The sequence below is a fragment of the Oryctolagus cuniculus genome, chromosome 6 (genome assembly GCF_964237555.1).
Source record: "Oryctolagus cuniculus chromosome 6, mOryCun1.1, whole genome shotgun sequence".
NCBI lineage: Eukaryota > Metazoa > Chordata > Mammalia > Lagomorpha > Leporidae > Oryctolagus > Oryctolagus cuniculus.
The window spans coordinates 158,277,850-158,294,650 of record NC_091437.1 but is presented as its reverse complement, the minus strand read 5'-3'; the positions used below and the strand labels follow the sequence as shown (position 1 = coordinate 158,294,650).

Here is a 16,801-nt window from a genome sequence, read left to right as displayed (position 1 = left end):
TCCACCGTACTGGGGATCCGTGCTCCATGAACAGACTTGAACTGCTCTCGCCACAGAAACAGGAAGTGACCAATTACGTGGAACAATAGATATGTTAACTCGTCCAAATATCTTCCATAGTGTCATGCTATGGACCTTAAATATACAAACGCTTCAAAAGAAAATAGTATAATTAGGCTTCAAATGCTGGAAAACACTGACTCAAAGCAATGTAAATAATAAGCAAAACCATTTGACTCCACCTAAAATAAGAGAACCAAGTAGACACTTGGGTTCAACTTCAATTCATTTATAGAACAGTGTCACCAGCATGAGTGAAACTTAGCTCTTCCAGAAATAGCTAAGATGGTCCTTAGTGGTTTATAATACTCAGATATTCCAAGCTGAAAGGGCATTAGATTGGATGTCTAGTGGTTCCCTGTATGTGACGGTGTTTGCGAAGAACACTGCAGAGAGCTGACCTTTGATTGTGCCGTGCCTGCGATGATTATGCCATGTTTATTTTGGGAAATTCCGTGACGGACCTGGCTTTCCCACACAGGCAGCCCCAGGCAATGGAGGATCGCCTGCCCAGGAGATAGAGGACTGGTAATAAGGACGCTGTGTTGTGTGGGCTTTGTCGTAATCTTCCCACTAGCTAGTGGCATTTCTTTCTGGATTCTGGCACTATTTTGATAACCAGTCCTAGCTTTCGGGGCTGATATGAAAAGAATCTCACTCTGCAGCATCTGTGGCCTTTTATCACGTTAGGCGTATTCAGTCAAGGCACACAAAGCAACGGTATCATCAGCCACCCGTTGTAACTCACACTCACGCTGCTTTGGAGAACAGTAACTCTATTTTCAAGATAGCAGTCAGAGTGGTTGTTTTATATATGTAAATCAAGGCAGTTACTTTTCCCATTTCGTTCAGAGTTAGAGGCAAAGTCCCCTGACAACCAAGCCCCACCACCCCTTACCGGCCATCAGCATCTTTTCCCACTTTCTGGTCTAGCCGTGCTGGCCCCCTGTGGCTTCCTTGCTGACCCACATGCGAGGAAGCCTCTTACTGCTCCCGGGCCTTTGCACTTGCCGTGCTCCTCCTCCAGGTACTATCATTTGCTCTCACCACTCTCAGGTTTCTGCCCGAGTCCCTTTTTGTGAAGGAGGCCTTCCTGACCCCACACTTAAGGAAGAGTCTCCTCCCCCTCCCAGCACTCTGTATCCCTCCCCCGAACATATCCACTGAACATACCAGCACCTGAGAGCCTACGTGTTTTATTACGTATCTCCTGGTCTCTTCTCCAAGATAAGAGTCAAGCTTCGTCTGAGATGGGGTTTTGTGAGTCCTTGTCACTGCTGTGTCACTAGAAGCCAGAACAGAGCCCGGCAGAGAGCAGCTGCTCAATAATTTTCTGAGTAAATACATTAAATGCATTTTAAAATCCATTTCAATGTTTGGAATATGAATCTCCCCTATTCCCCTCCCTCTCAACCATTGCCTGGTTACTTTTTCAATGTGAGTATTCTGAGATGATCTGAAAGTCAGTTCATCAAATTCTCCTCAAAGGACCATTGGGATTTTCACTGATGGAGATTTAGGAGCAGTGGAGATGATTATGGGAGTGGGCTCTGGAACCAGCCAACCAGCAGCTGTGTGACCCTGGCAACTTACTGACCTCTCTGTGCCTCCAATCCCTCATCCCAAAATTGTATAATAATGATAATAAAGGCTGTCTTGAGGATACTGTGCATGAATGTAAGGAAAGCCCTAGAACAGCACTTGGGATGAAATGCATACTGTGTTAATGTTTTCTATTAATCACTATTATTCATCACTAGGAACTGACATTGTTAAATAGTATCAATGGCTCTTAGTATTGTTTTATAATTCTTGACATTGCATTGGACTTATGGATTGTAATAGGGATGAATTGACTGATATATCTACATTATCAAGACTAATCAGTAGGGTGTTTCTCCATTATTACTATTATTTTATGCCCTCAGAATAGTTTGGTGGGGCGGGGGAGTGGGAATATTTTCTCGCTAAAGTTGCTACCCAATTTCCAAAGTTTATAAATACCACAGGTGTGGCTTCAGTTCCCATTTTGAGTGAGATAATTCCCCATCACATTTTCCAAGCATTCATGCTACTGTGGAGCCTTTTTTTAATATTTGTAGTCAGACAGATCATATGTACATAAACAATCTGATGAGCAGCGTCCTGGGAGTATTTGGCATATGAGCTCACCGCAGTCCAGCTTAACAAGATTTCACTGAAACGCTGCATTCGCTGAGAGCCTTATTCGCTTGCGTCAAGTCATTACATTCAACTCCCATCTAGACTCTCAACTGACGAGTTGCAGGAGCACTCCAAGAATATGCTTTGCGATTTCCTGCGGGGGTTCTTTCAGAGTAATTCACTGAGATTAAGGAAGTTGCCATCTGCTGAACATCTTGCTTGACTCTGCTTCTACTGAGCACAGGAGGTGAAGGTCACATGTTAAGGTCAAACAGACCACGACCCTGCAGACACAATGTCAGACTCCCTTTTCCTTACTGCTCGGATCCATGTTTCATAGTGCTTTCCCTCCACTCAAGTGGACTTGAGATAGACCCACCGTAAACTCACTTTTATTCTCCAGTTGTCAAGTGGGTCCACCAAACCGCCTGGTCATCATTCTAGGCGTCCCTGTTCCATTCATATTTTTTTCACTTTTATTTTTTATTCTCAGTTCATTCCTAAAATCTCCAACACTGTAAAAATGGAAGTGTCAAAAGGTAACTTAAGAGGCTGGTGCTGTGGCTCAGTGGGTTAAGCTACTGCCTAAAGTGCCAGCATCCCATATAGGTACCAGTTCAAGTCCCGGCTGCTCCACTTCTGATCCAGCCCTCTGCAAATACACCTGGGAAAGCAGTGAAAGATGACCCAAGTGCTTGGACCCCTGCACCCACATGGGAGGCCTGAAAGAAGCTCTTGGCTCCTGGCTTTGGCCATTTCGGGAATGAACAAGTGGATGGACGATTCTCTCTCTCTCTCTCTCTCTCTCTCTCTCTCTGTGTGTGTGTGTGTGTGTGTGTGTGTGTGTGTTTCCCTCTCTCTGAGTAACTCTGCCTTTCTAACAAATAAATAAATCTGAAGAGAAAGCTAACTGCAATATACATCAACCATTTTATCTACCAGTCTACCTGCATGTATGGTCCCTTGCCAAACCCTCCTTCCCTCTAATTCTATGAATTGACTGCCCACAGTCCATCCCAACGCTCCATATATGTGTTGTTGGATCCTGTTCCCACTTACCTTGGACAGATCACGTTTTCTCATTTGGCAGTTCCCTCGTCTCTGTGCTGCCTCATCTAATTTCACTTCTCTGGATCGTACGTTAGAAAATAGGCTGAAACATCTCCCACAACAGTGAGAACTCTTGGGCCCCAGGGATGCTTTGTTCTTAATTTAGGCGTTGATTATGAGAGTGACCAGATGACAAAAAAAAAACTCATTGACCTGTATACCTAAGTGCATTTGTTGATATGTGTACACCGTATTTTAATAAAATGTTTAGAAAAGAAACATAACAAAATTAAAATACCCCCTTCTATTTATTGCCCTGGTTGCTTTATTACAAAACTCGTAAAGCAGACCTCTATAACTGCTGTTTCTGCTCTTTTATTAATATTTTATTGAAATCAGTTTGTATACTAAAAATGTACGTACGTGTACAATAAGCGAGAGTTTTGGTGCTCTGAGCACACTCATAACCAATACGTAAATTCAGAGGAAGACATTCCTAGTACCCCCAAGGGTCCTCACTTAGCCTCCCTCCTCAGCGGCATTGCTTTCTTTCTTTTTTTTTTTAACGTGGGAAAGAATATATTGTCTTCTACATGGTATGATTCGCTGAAGTGATGTTGATAACTATACACCAAAGGATACGACATCCACAGAGTTTTTATAGTCTGTCTCTATACTAGACACCACAGTGAAGAGAAGACAGCTGGGTCTGGCTTCTTTGACCTGTTCTATTCTTGTCATCTGTAGCAGCAGCTGCCGTCAGGCATTATCGCGTGCCCAACTTCCTGCCATTGAGACATCTCTTTCTGAGGTCTCTCGTGCTCTCCACAATCCCAAATCCAGTGGTCGTCCTGCATCCCCCTCCCATTCGGCCTCCCAGCAGATTTATACATCAACAATGAGACCTTCCATTTTAAAATCCTTGTTCACGTTGCTTCTCTGGGTTCCCTCCTGTGTTGCTTGGTGCTCCTGTTGCTGGACAACTCTTACCATTTCTTTGCTAGTTCTGTCTCATATCCAGGCCTCCGAACATTGGCTGTGATCATTCACTCCTGAGACTCCTTCTCCTATTTATACTCAATCCATTCATAAGCTCATTTACTCTTGTGACCTTAAATATCATCTCTAGAACTCCATTATCTGCCAATTGCCAACTAACTAATAAGAAGCAGTAACCACACTGAAGAGAACTTTGGATGATGGGCTATATATTTAACTTTATTTTAAAACTTTATTTTTTTATTTGTTGGAAAGGCAAAGAAACAGAGATCTACTATCCACTGGTTCTCTACCCAAATGCCCACAACAGCCAGGGCTTAGCCAGGTCAAAGTTAGGAGCTCAGAACTCAGTCTGGGCCTGTCATGTGGGCAACAAGGACCCAAGTACTTGAGGTAACACCCGATGCCTCCCAGAGTCTGCATTAGCAGAAAGTTGGAATTGGAAGCAGAGCGGGGACTTCAGCCCTGCCACTCCAGTTTTAGGGTATGGCCATTCCAAATGGCATCCCAACCACTGCAACACATGCCTGCCCTTTAACTACTATCTTAAACACATTTTGATGTCAACACCGAGTAGGATAGTGAACATATACTGTCTACTAGCATAGGAGGAATAGCTGAAAGGCTAGGCTAAGCCATGCTTTTAGTGACCACATAGGGAAACTAGAGAAAGAGTCGAAGTCCAGAGCCTGCCAGGACTTTAGTGAACCCCTGCCTCTCTGAGATGTGCCTCTGACAGCAGCTTGTAGCCTGGGAGCATGGTGCGTAAGAAGTAAGACATTCCTCGGAATGTCTCACAGCCTGTCTTCACGTTGTCTAACTGGCCCCACACTGGGTCTTGAACTTGAGAAGAAGTAGTCTAAGATGAGTACTACCTACACATACATGTGTCACAAACCCCAATGAAAATCATTTCTGTAAGACATTAACCTCATCCATAGTCTCAAACTTTACACACACACACACTCCCTTCATGAAAGCCATGCGTCCAGTAGAAAGCATACTTTGGGTTTGTGTCTTTTTCCCATGCTAGTGGTACATGATCCAGCACTCCTAGGGTTAGGCTGGGCAGCAGCAATGGGGGCACAGTTCCTGGCCAGCCACACAATGGTGAGGAGCCACACTAGCACCTCCATAGCACATTGTGTTGCTGCACTGTTTGCCCAGTTGTATGTGGTAACTGCATTTTTTCTTACTGTGTATTCAACGTACAATGGGTTCATGCATGCTAAGTCAAGGAATTTACTGATTTACTTATTCCAAATAAGTGTCTAGCACACAGGGATAAATTAGACACGCCTGGAGCTTAGAGTGGGTTCCGGTAGAAACCCAGTCAGTATTTTGGAATCTGGCTATGCCAGGTTTCTGCTCCTCTTCCTTAGAGGTAACTTTAAGAGTCTCACCATTATTGTAGACAAATTCTTAAATACTTTTAAAATTGGATTTTTCAGAACCTTATATTGGGGATTTCAGTGCATTAGTGAATTTGGGAAATAGGAGATGCTGGTCAGAATGGAGGGAAGGGAAGGCAGCCAATACAGAGTGCTCTGGTTAGCCAGCTACCCCAGTGAGGAAACTAGGAGATGATGCAGAACACCTAGCTCAGGATTACTCTATCTAAGGAGCAATGAACTGTGGTATTTGTACAGCAGTTCCTGAAAGCTGTTCCCTGTTGTAGGTGGTAGTGGCGGTGTAAACTCCCCGGCATTTCTGACCAAGCATTGGTCCTGCACTGTCCCAAGGAGGAGGCTCCAGCCACAGACATGGAGGTGCTAGGGCGCATGGAAAAGTCAAAAGTTTTGGCGTGGACATTGACAATGTCTGCTGCATACACTGATGCTAATTATGTAAGGGTGCAAATTGAAGCTTGAAATGTTTTATAAGGAACCAGAAACTCTGCAAATTATAGAGTATATTTGAGAAGGACTCCATAAAATAATTCTAGAACTGAAATACGATAAGCTAGTTTTAAAATTTAATGAGTGAATTTATTAGACACAGCTCAAGAGAGCCCTAGAAAACTGGAAAATAGGTAAGGAAAATAGTGTCCAGAATGAATCACAAAGAGATAAGATTTTAACAAAGATACTTAAAAATGTAGAATATGGTAAGAAAGCCCTAATATATGTTCAGTTTAGTTAGTCCCATATGGTACAGAAAGGGAGAATGGGGCAGAGATAATATTTAAAGAGGTAATAGCTAACTAGAGGGCTTATACTTAGAATTTGCATGTGTAGATTCACTGCACAAACTAAAAATGTGTTATACACCATCTGCCTGTGAGACACTATGCTGCGCTTTTGACAAATAGGAAAATAAAATAGCCTTGCACCTGCTCTGAAGGATTTGGGCACCTGTTCAGAGTTATGGTAAATCCACAACTCCTTCTATTTAGCAAGCACTTTTTTCTATCCTGTCCTATATGTTTTGCACAACTCAGTCCCCACAGTACCCCCCTGACCTGTGAATATTTGTTTATTTTTCTATGAAGGAATCAGGGTTTACTGAAGTTATATGAGGGTACTTCTAAATGTTTGTGTCTAAGTGAAATTGAAATGTAGATTAAGGTTGGTGCATATTCTCTTTGAAGTCCATATATAGTTTTTTCACAATATTTTCATGAACTTTTTGAAGTCTGCCTGTCTCACTTTCCCATGAGCACATATTAATAAATGGATAATATTCTGTTTTAAAGAGCACTAAATTTGAGCATCATGGGGTTCTTCTGTCAGAAACCTCAAATAAATGGGGTATCCCACAGGCCACATAGCCTCTCCTGCTTGTCCTCATGCCAATTAATGATAAAACTGACACCATAGCTAATATTTGTTGAACATCTACCACGAGCCCCACACTCCATGTTGAATACTGTGAGCATTCTATAGAACAGGTGGAATCATTATCCTCATTTTGCAGAAGTAGAAATTAAAGTCTTAACCTATAAGGCCTGTATCTAAACAAGCATAAATGATGCCTTGACGTTTCATCTATGGCCAGGTTGCTGTGGGATCACTGTCTCCTCCTGAGGTGAGCATTTGGTGAAGAAGTTAAGCAGCTGTGTGGAATGCCTGTGTCTCATATTGGAGCACCTGATTTGAGTCCCAGCTACGTGGCTTGCAATCCAGCTTCCTGATTATGTGCACCCTGGGAGTCAGCAGATGATGGCTCAATGTGCACCACCTATGTGGGGAACCTGGATATAGTTCCTGGCTCCTGGCTTTAGCCTGGTCCAGCCCAGGCTGTTATGGGCGTTTGGGGAGTAAACCAGTGGATGGACGATGCCTTTCCACATCTCTCTCTCTGTCTCTTTCTCTCTGCAGCTTTCAAATAAAATTTAAATTAATTGATTAATCAGAATTTTTCTCATTTATAAACTTGTTCTGCATCAAAACTGGGTATAACGGAATTTGTCCTTTCTTTTGTGATTCCTCCTGCCAGATTAACTGGAATATACCTGCGCAGTTACCTGGCTACGTTATCAAAACAGGGGCAAGAAAGCCCAGTATGTGCAGGAAGTTGCTTTCTTCAATGCTGTAGATCTCTTTTCAAACCATGGGCCTCCTCTCTGTACCTTGTCTGGCTTCTCTTTAGACCAGCCGGGCTGTCTTTTCTTCTGGGTGTCCTCAAAGTCAAATGAACAAATGTCACTTTTAAAAGAATATTTACTGGCTGGCACCACAGCTCAATAGGCTAATCCTCCACCTGTGGCGCCGGCACCCCGGGTTCTAGTCCCTGGTTGGGGCGCCGGATTCTGTCCCGGTTGCCCCTCTTCCAGGCCAGCTCTCTGCTATGGCCCGGGAGTGCAGTGGAGGATGGCCCAAGTCCTTGGGTCCTGTACCCACATGGGAGACCAGGAGAAGTACCTGGCTCCTGGCTTCGGATCAGTGTGATGCACCAGCCACAGTGCGCTGGCCGCGGCGGCCATTGGAGGGTGAACCAACGGCAAAAGGAAGACCTTTCTCTCTGTCTCTCTCTCTCTCACTGTCCACTCTGCCTGTCCAAAAAAAAAAAAGATATTTACTGCTTTCAAATAAGTAAATGCTTGTCAGAAAAATATCGCAGGTGGGCACTGTGGTGCCGCGGGTTATTGGGATGTCCACATTGCGTGTCAGAGTGCTGGTTCAAGTCCTAGCTCCTCTGTTTCCCATCCAGCTTCCTGCTCATGTGCAGATAATGGCCCAAGTAGTTGCATTTCTGCCACCCACGTGGGAAACTTGGATGCTGTTCCTGACACCAGGCTTCAGCCTGACCTAGTCCTGGCTGCTGTGGGCATTTGGGGAGTGAACCAGCAGATGTGAGACCTCTCTCTTACTTTCACTCTATCTCTCTGTCTTTCAAATTAATGAATAAATCATACGCATACAAAGAATGAAAATGTCAGAGATGCCAGATGAAGGCCAGGCCCCAGGTTTGTGAGATCCAGTCAGGACCTCCTGGACAGCCAGCCCTGATCCAAGAAAGGAAGGCACTGGGAGCTCCCAGGCCCTGCACTGCCAGCTGAGGTTCCCAGGGCTGAAGGCAGAGGGCTCCCTGGCTGCAGGCAGGGCAGGAGAGGCCCACAGTAATGGCAGGGTCCTGTGGGCTCCAGATCCAGCAGGTGCATCTTCAACTTAATTCCCTTCTTCACCCCTTTGACCCTGTATAGGGCTTATGTAAGGAGATCAAAGAGGTGAGAACCCAGACTGGCTCTCTGCCGGTAAAGCAGTACCCTAGACTGACTGGGAACACAAATGCTGTTCTTGTGTGACTGATTCATAGTTTCTGCAGAATTGCAAAGTCCCCATCTAAAGTGGGCTGTCTCCCCTTTGCCTATTGGCCAGTCAGGGTGGAAGGCAAGGACATTCTTCCATCTGCTGGCAAATGAGTAGGAAAAGCGGGGACCAGACACCGTTCTAGGTTGCCGAGAGCTGCTGTTGGCAGCAGTGATTACTCGAATATTTGTCCCCTGTCTGCTATCTCTGCCCACTCCCTTGGAGGCTGGGACCCAGGCCAGTATCCCCGTCTACCTGGACCCTGACGTGGGGCACCAGCAGGAGAGGCAGCCTTGCTTTTTGGAAATTCTAGGGCCCTGATTCCTAGGGTTTTCTCCTAAGCCGGAGGCTAGAGTAGCACGGACAAGTCCGACTGGATATTTGTCTGCTCGTGCAAGATCTAAGGTGAACACCACCTCCGTCAGCAGCAGAAGCCACAGGTCACTGGGCCTCACCCTGCAGAGGGGCCAGGGGGCTTCACCTCAGTGTAAAACCTTCTTCAGTGCTCTCGTACCTTTTCCCATGGCAGTGCTGATGGGGCAGTCCAGGCTCCGGCTTTGTTTATTATTTACTTCATTTGCATGTGGCTTTTCTTGCCCTTGGTCCAGTTCCCAGGGCCCAGTTGCCAGGGCAACAAAGAGCGGCATTGGAGAAATATCTGGAGCTCTGGCTTTGAGCTTGCACTCAGTTGATGAGCTCAACACAGATGCCATGTTGCGTCTGCTCCTCCCCTGCTGCCCGCATCCTCCTCCTCTCCCCTTCCCTCCCGCAAAGGGTCCCACAGCTTCTCCATGTTGTGCTGACAGGCTCTGTGCCTCCCCAGCTTGCTCATCTGGTCCTCTGATTCTAGCCTTGACCTCTTCCTCTCTGCCTGAGATCCCCTTCTCATTAACACTCCCACTCCTCCGTGGTGTTAGATCTTCCTGTGTCACTGGGATACATCAGATGTGCTGTGGGTTGACTGTGGCCACCGAAATCCAGGTGTTGAAACCTTTTTGTACAATTTTATTTATTCTTTTATTGGGGGTGGAGAGTGAGAGAGAGAGCTCACATCCACTGGTTCACTTCCAGAATGCCCACAGTTGACCCTGCCAAGGCCTAGAGCCAGAAACTCCATCCAGGTTTCCTAGAATGGGTGGCAGGAATCCAATTACTTGAGCCATCACCACTGCCTACCGGGATCTATGTTAGCAAAATGATAGAGTCAGGAGCTGGAGCCAAACGCCCATTCATGGGACCCTAATTCCTTAATGGCAGGGTTGGAATGTAGGCTCCCCTCTCTCCTTCCAACTTTTGGCATCAGGCCCTGGCCCAGTGCAGCTGCCTGACCTTGCACTTCCAGCCTGTAGAACTGTAAGCCAGAATAAACCTCTTCCCTTTATGGATTCCCCAGCATCAGGGATTCTGTTAGAGTGACAGAAAACAGAGAGCAGACCAGGTGCTTATCATGGGAGTCCTTTCCAACCTGCGCCCAGCCCCCACGGGGTCTTCCTCCTGGTCCCTCGTCTTGGGTGAGGCCGCTATGCCCCAGCTCCCTCCCAGGCGTCGTCTTCCTCCGAGGAAGGCATCCCTTTCTCCTGGCCTTGTTTATTCCCACAAGGTCCTTACAGAAGTGGAGCCTGCACATTAGTGAGGGTTTTCAGCCTCATCCCATGTCAGGAGAAGACAAGACTAACTCCTGCCACAAGGAAAAAATATTTTCATAGCCACTGGACCTTTTACTCTGGAATGATGAAAACTATTTTTAGGAGGAGACAAACGAGATTTCGCCTCCCTTGTCCTCCCCACGTCTCTCATGAGATCACCTCCAAAAGAAATTCCCAAACCTTCCTATGTCGCTGAAGAGGAGGGGCAGAGTCGTGAGATGTGACGCATGACCCAGCACGGTAGGGCTTGTTTATCTTCCCAGGTGGTTTGAAGGAGAAGGGATGCCTCCCATGAGAAGGAGCCACAGAATGGAAGCTCGTGGGAACAGGGATGCCAGCCCCCTCCCCGCCCCGAGAGTTCCCTAAAGATAATCAGTACAGGGCAAGCAGCTGCTCTTGAGGGGAAGAGAAGAGCAAGGGAGAGGTGGCAAGACCAGGAGGATGAGGACAGTAAACGCGGGAGCAGAGCCCGACTGGGCCTCACTGCTCAGAGGAGTTAGAACATCTCTGCCCTCAGGTAGGGCTGGCATGAGGGGAAGAAGGACAAACGTGGTTGCTTCCCATTGTCTTAGCAATCGTGTGAGGTGTGGAAAGCCCACGCTGGCAGAATGCACACAGCAGATGACAACCTTGGCTTGCCTCTCTTGCCCCCGACTTGGAACCCACCTGCACACCCTCCTGGTTCTGTCTCAAAATACACGCAGAGCTGACCGCTGCTTGCTACCTGCTCCTTAACCACCCACATCCAGCCACTGCCCTCCCTGTCCTGGGTGACTAAGGCAGCGGCCCTGTGAGTCTCCCTGCTTGTGCTCCGGCCTGCTGTGGTGGGTCCCCGTGCTGCAGCCTAGCGGGCTTGAGGCCCACGTAGACCATGTCTATATCCTTCTCTGCCTGGGGATCACCGACAGCTTCCCACGGCACCCAGGACGCAAACCAGCATTTTCCCCAGCGTGTCCAAGGCCTCTCACAGGCATCTCCGCCAGCTTGTCATCCTCTCCCTTGCTGTCTCCATGTCGCCTTCCTGTCTCCTTTGCTGCTACTGTGCAGGCCATACTTGCCCCTTGGTGCCTTTGCACTTGCTGCTAATTCTAAAAAAAAAAAAAAAAAAAAAAAAAACCTCCACCCCCAGCTCCCTGAATGACTTGTTCTAGCTCTGTTAGGTCTGTCCTCAAATCTCACTTGCTTAATAAGGTGTTCCCTGACACCCTGATTAATATGCAGCCTCCACCTTCCAGCCCACCAGGGCCTCTTTGCTGTCTCATCCTTCTTCATAGCATGAAAATGCCGTGTGTGTGTGTGTGTGTCTGTGTGTGTGTGAGACATTCATGTATTTGCTGTCTACACCCCCAACAACACCTACACACACAGACACATACACATACACACACGTACACTAGAACTTAACTTCAAGAAGACAAGTATTTTTGTTCATTACTGAATCCCTATGACCTAGAAAATGGCCTGGCCCATCGTGGATGAACTGTAGATGTTTGTTGAATGAATGAATGAATGATAAGCAAGAAAAAGCATGAACTTTTTCATATCAGTGGAGGGTGTTTCCCACTGAGACTATCTCTAGTAAGATTATAAAAGTATATTATTTTTCTATCATAAAATATCATTTTCAGTTATCAGCTGCAATCCATATATAGGAGTCTCTCAACTTTCAGTTTTTAATAGGCTCAGTGGGTTACATGTTTGTTTTAGGAAAGTTAATCAGAACACAGTTAAGAAATAATCAAATCGGGGCCAATACTGTGGCGCAGCGAGTTAGCACCCTGGCCTGAAGCACTGGCATCCCATATGGACACGGGTTCAAGCTCCGGCTTTTCCACTTCTGATCCAGCTCACTGCTATGGCCTGGGAAAGCAGTGGAAGATGGCCCAAGTCCTTGGGCCCCTGCACCCACATGGGAAGACCCTGAAGAAGCTCCTGGCTCCTGGCTTTGGATCAGCACAGCTCTGGCTGTTGCGGCCAACTGGGGAGTGAACCATCAGATGGAAGACCTCTCTCTCTCTCTCTCTCTCTCTCTGCCTCTCCTCTCTCTGTGTAACTCTGACTTTCAAATAAATAAATAAATCTTAAAAAAAGAAATAATGAAATCTGGAATTAAAATATCAACTATAAATATATAAACTTTGTACTTCCAGGTCTCCTGGAGGGACTTGGGCCATCTTCTACTGCTTTCCCAGGCCATAACAGAGAGCTGGATCAGAAATGGAGCATCTGGGACTTGAACCAGCACCCATATGGGAAGCTGTCACAGCAGGTGGTAGCTTTACCCACTATGCTACAGCATAGGCCCCTGTTAGTTCACTCCTAAATGCCTACAACAGCCGGGACTGGGCCAAGCCAAAGCCAGGAGCTTGGAATTTAATCTAGGTCTTGTGAGTTGGTGGCAGGGACCCAAGTACTTGAGTCATCATCTGCATTGGCAGGAAGGTGCTCATTAAAGCAGGAAGCTGAAACCAAAGTGGGTCTGCCAGGATTCCAAACCAGGCATTCTGATATGGGATGAGAGCATACCAAGAAGCAACAGCTACACCATATATGCACCCCTCAAATTGATTTTTGAGTGTGATGTGAAGAAGTTGTTAACATTCATTGTTTTCCAGTTGAATAGGTGGTTGGAGCACCAAAGGATCCTACTTTCCCCACTGAACTACTTTGACACCTTTGTCAAAATGCAGTGGCTTTATAAGGATGAGTCTATTTTAGATTTCGTTTTGTTCCGTTGATCTGTTTGTCCTTATGCCAATACCACACTCTGTTGGGTTATCATAGCTTTATAATATAGCTTGAAGGTTGCAATTCCTCCATCATTTTTACATGCTCATTGTAGATATTCTTTGTATTTTCATACAACTGTAAGAATCAACTTACTGGTTTCCATACACAAATCTTATTGGGATGACAGCTAGGATTATGTTGAATTTATAGATCATCATGGAGATAACCAACATTCTAATATTATTGTTTCCCAATATATGGGTTATTGAGTTTCTCTCCATTAGGTGGTTTAAAATTTACCTCCTTCAAGAGGATACATAGAGCCAACTCATCTCCAGTGCAGAGTCCAAAACCTAGCTCATGTGAAACTGTCATCAGCTGTTGTATACATATCTGTGTAGTTTGCAGACAAACAAAAGCCCAAAGAACAGCCTAACTGACAGCTTCAATGAGAGGGTTCTTAGAATCAGCTTGATGGCCATTATGCATAGTTAGACCATTTCCCAACAGGATTGTATGAGTATTTTCAGAGTGGGATTGGGTGGGGTATAGAACGTTGACTATAATTATCTAAACAGAAAGAAAAATGTATTTTGTATCTAGTGAAGAAAGAAATACTTCTTCCAAAAGCTATCACTTCATTGAATTTAGGAATTTTATTAATATCATGCACCTTGTCCAAGGAAACTAAGGGTGTGTGCTTGGGATAGCACTTTTGAGCTGAGCTGAGTACCTATATCACCAAGGGTTAAAAGCACTGCCAAGAGCCCCATTGCCTCTTGTGAAAAATCCAAGGACCTTCAGCTAAACTCCCCAAGACTGGACATTTCCCCACTTCTGCCTTAGTTCCAGCTACTGTCTGCCTAATATTCTGTGCTAGTATAAGTGCTCATTTAGTTTCCTTTCTTTGTTCATGCCTTTTGTTCTCCCTAGACTTTTCCTCATACCCAACATGACCTCTGTCTTCAGGGAAATTCCTGCAGTAACTTAATTATTTAATTGTTATTTGAGAGACAGAGAGACAGAGTTTCCCATTCATTGGTTCCTTCCCAAAAGCCCACAGCAGGCAAAAGGCTGGGTCAGGTCAAACCCAAGAGCTGAGAATGCAGTCGGGGTCTCCCAAGCGGTTGGGTGGGAACCAAATGACTTGAGCCATCACCTGCTGCCTCCCAAGGTGCAAAACAGCAAGAAGCAGAAATACGGAGCAGAGCTGGAGCTCAGAGCCAGGCACTCTGACATGGGATGTCCACGTTCCAAGTGGTGTCTTAACCATTAGGCCAGGCACACATCTCCTACTGTTTTCTTTCTTTTTTAAAAAGATTTATTTATTTATTTATTTATTTATGTGAAAGTAGACTTAGAGAAAGAAAGGGAAAGACAGAGAGAAAGAGATCTTCCATCCATTGGTTCACTCCCCAGGTGGCTGCAATGGCCAGGGCTGGGCCAGCCTGAAGCCAGAAGCCAGGAGTTTCTTCTAGTCTCCCATGTGGGTGACAGGGGCGTAACCACTTAGGCCATTCTCCACTGCCATTCCCATGCCATTAGTAGGTAGCTGATTTGAAGTAGAGCAGCCAGGACTTGAAGCCCATAAGGGATGCTAGCTTAGTAGGTGGTAGCTTTACCCATCATACCACAACGCCAGCCCCAAAGAGCAAAGACATGGAATCAACCCAGTCCATCAACTGAAGACTGGATAAAGAAATTATAGGATATGTACACCATGGAATACTACACAGTGGTTAAAAAATGAAATCTGGTCATTTGTAAAAAAAAAATGCATGAATCTGGGAAACATAATACTTAGTGAAATAAGCCTGTTCCAAAGGAACAAATACCATATGATCTGCCTGACCTGTGATAACTAATAGAACACCTAAAAGGCAATATGTAGAAGTGAAATTAACATTTTGAGAAGCAATGACTTTGAACAGCCCTTGTCTTGACTGAGGAACACTTTTTTTCATACTATTTGTTGAACTCTTTACTTAACATAAAGTTAATCATATGTGTATAAAGTTAATTGAAAAATGGATCTTAGTGAAAAATAAGAGTATAAATAAGAAAGGGAGGAGGATCACCATGATCCTAAAGTTGTAATTGTGAAGTGTATGAAGTTTGTAACTGTAAAGCTGAATAGTTCTACATACATTCCTACAGACTTACTTCTAAGGATACAGTTTAAAAATTTGCATGGGACCCCAAATCTTCTTAAGCTGGATGGTAAAACCACATTTTAAGTGTTAAAGTGATCATATGGGTAGGATTAAGTGATAATAATAAATAGAATTAAAAAGGAGTGAATGCTCTAACATGGGAAGCAGTCCATAGAGCAGATTCATAGAATGACAATTGATTTAAGTAGCACTCTGACCTCAGAATCAGCCCTTAAAGCATTCTGGTCTGGCTGAAAAGTCCACAAGAGTATTTCAAGCATGGAAAGCCAAGACACTGTGGCAAAAAAATGTCCTACATGAAGGACCTCTGTGGGTGAGACCCCAGTGGAAAGACGTGGTCATAAAAGATGAATGTACTTTTCTCTGAAGGGAGGAGAGGACTTCCTTTTTGCTTATGGCCTTGTCTAAATTCTGATAGAGTTTGTGGATTAAAAAGACTTCCACAGCATAGGCAGCTCATGTCAAGAGCCTTGGGTGATCACTGACATCATACATAAGAGTGTTAATTATTAAATTAACAACAGGAATCACTGTGCACTAACTCCCTATGCAGGAACTCTGTCCTCAAAGAGTTGTATTGTGAGAGTGAAGAGTAAAACTTGTTCTCAAAGATTTATTTAGTTTTAGTGTATCAAGTGTATCTGATGTCTCGTAAGTTTTAGTATGCCTAAGTGTCCAACTCCATTGCTTGTTTTTTTAGGTGTTTCCTTAATTAATGATAATACTTGGTTTTTTGAAGATTATTTTTTATTTGAAAGTCAGAGTTGTACAGAGAGAGGAGAGGTGGAGAGAGAGAGAGAGAGAGAGAGAGAGAGAGAGAGGTCTTCCATCTGATGGTTCACTCTCCAACTGGCTGCAACAGCCAGAGCTCCGCTGATCCAAATCCAGGAGCTAGGAGCTTCTTCTGGGTCTTCCAAGTGGGTGCAGGGGCCCAAAGACTTGGGCCATCTTCTTACTGCTTTTCCAGTCCATAGCAGAGACCTGGATCAGAAAAGGAGCAGCTGGGACTAGAACTGACACCCATATGGGATGCTGGCACTTCAGGCCAGGGTATTAACCTGCTGCACCACAGCACCAGCCCCAATGATAATACTTGTTTTCAAGGACTTATTTTCTTTTAATGTATTAAATGGAGGTTTAGGTCTCATAAGTTGTAGTTATGCCTAATTGCCTGCAAAAGATGTATCATTCTTGGGTGCTTCTTTAAAGTTAATTAAGTTTCTCAAAA

The 16,801-nt window shown here is 45.0% G+C and overlaps 1 protein-coding gene across 10 annotated transcripts in view; it reads left to right on the top strand.

Moving 5' to 3' along the window:
• The window catches only part of DNAAF11 (dynein axonemal assembly factor 11), a 115,673-nt gene that overhangs the window by 83,945 nt on the left and 14,927 nt on the right, over positions 1–16,801 (top strand). Inside the window, exon 12 of one of the 10 annotated variants that reach the window (XR_011389343.1) lies at positions 7,270–8,285. The exons of 8 other annotated variants lie outside the window; for them this stretch is intronic. Coding sequence is in view for 1 of the 2 variants with exons in the window: in XM_070075505.1 (XP_069931606.1) it covers positions 7,270–7,314 (45 nt within the window). In the remaining variant the exon portion in view is untranslated. Of the gene's footprint in view, positions 1–7,269; positions 8,286–16,801 lie in introns of those variants that run through there. One more of the 10 variants, XM_070075505.1, reaches the window with a different exon arrangement.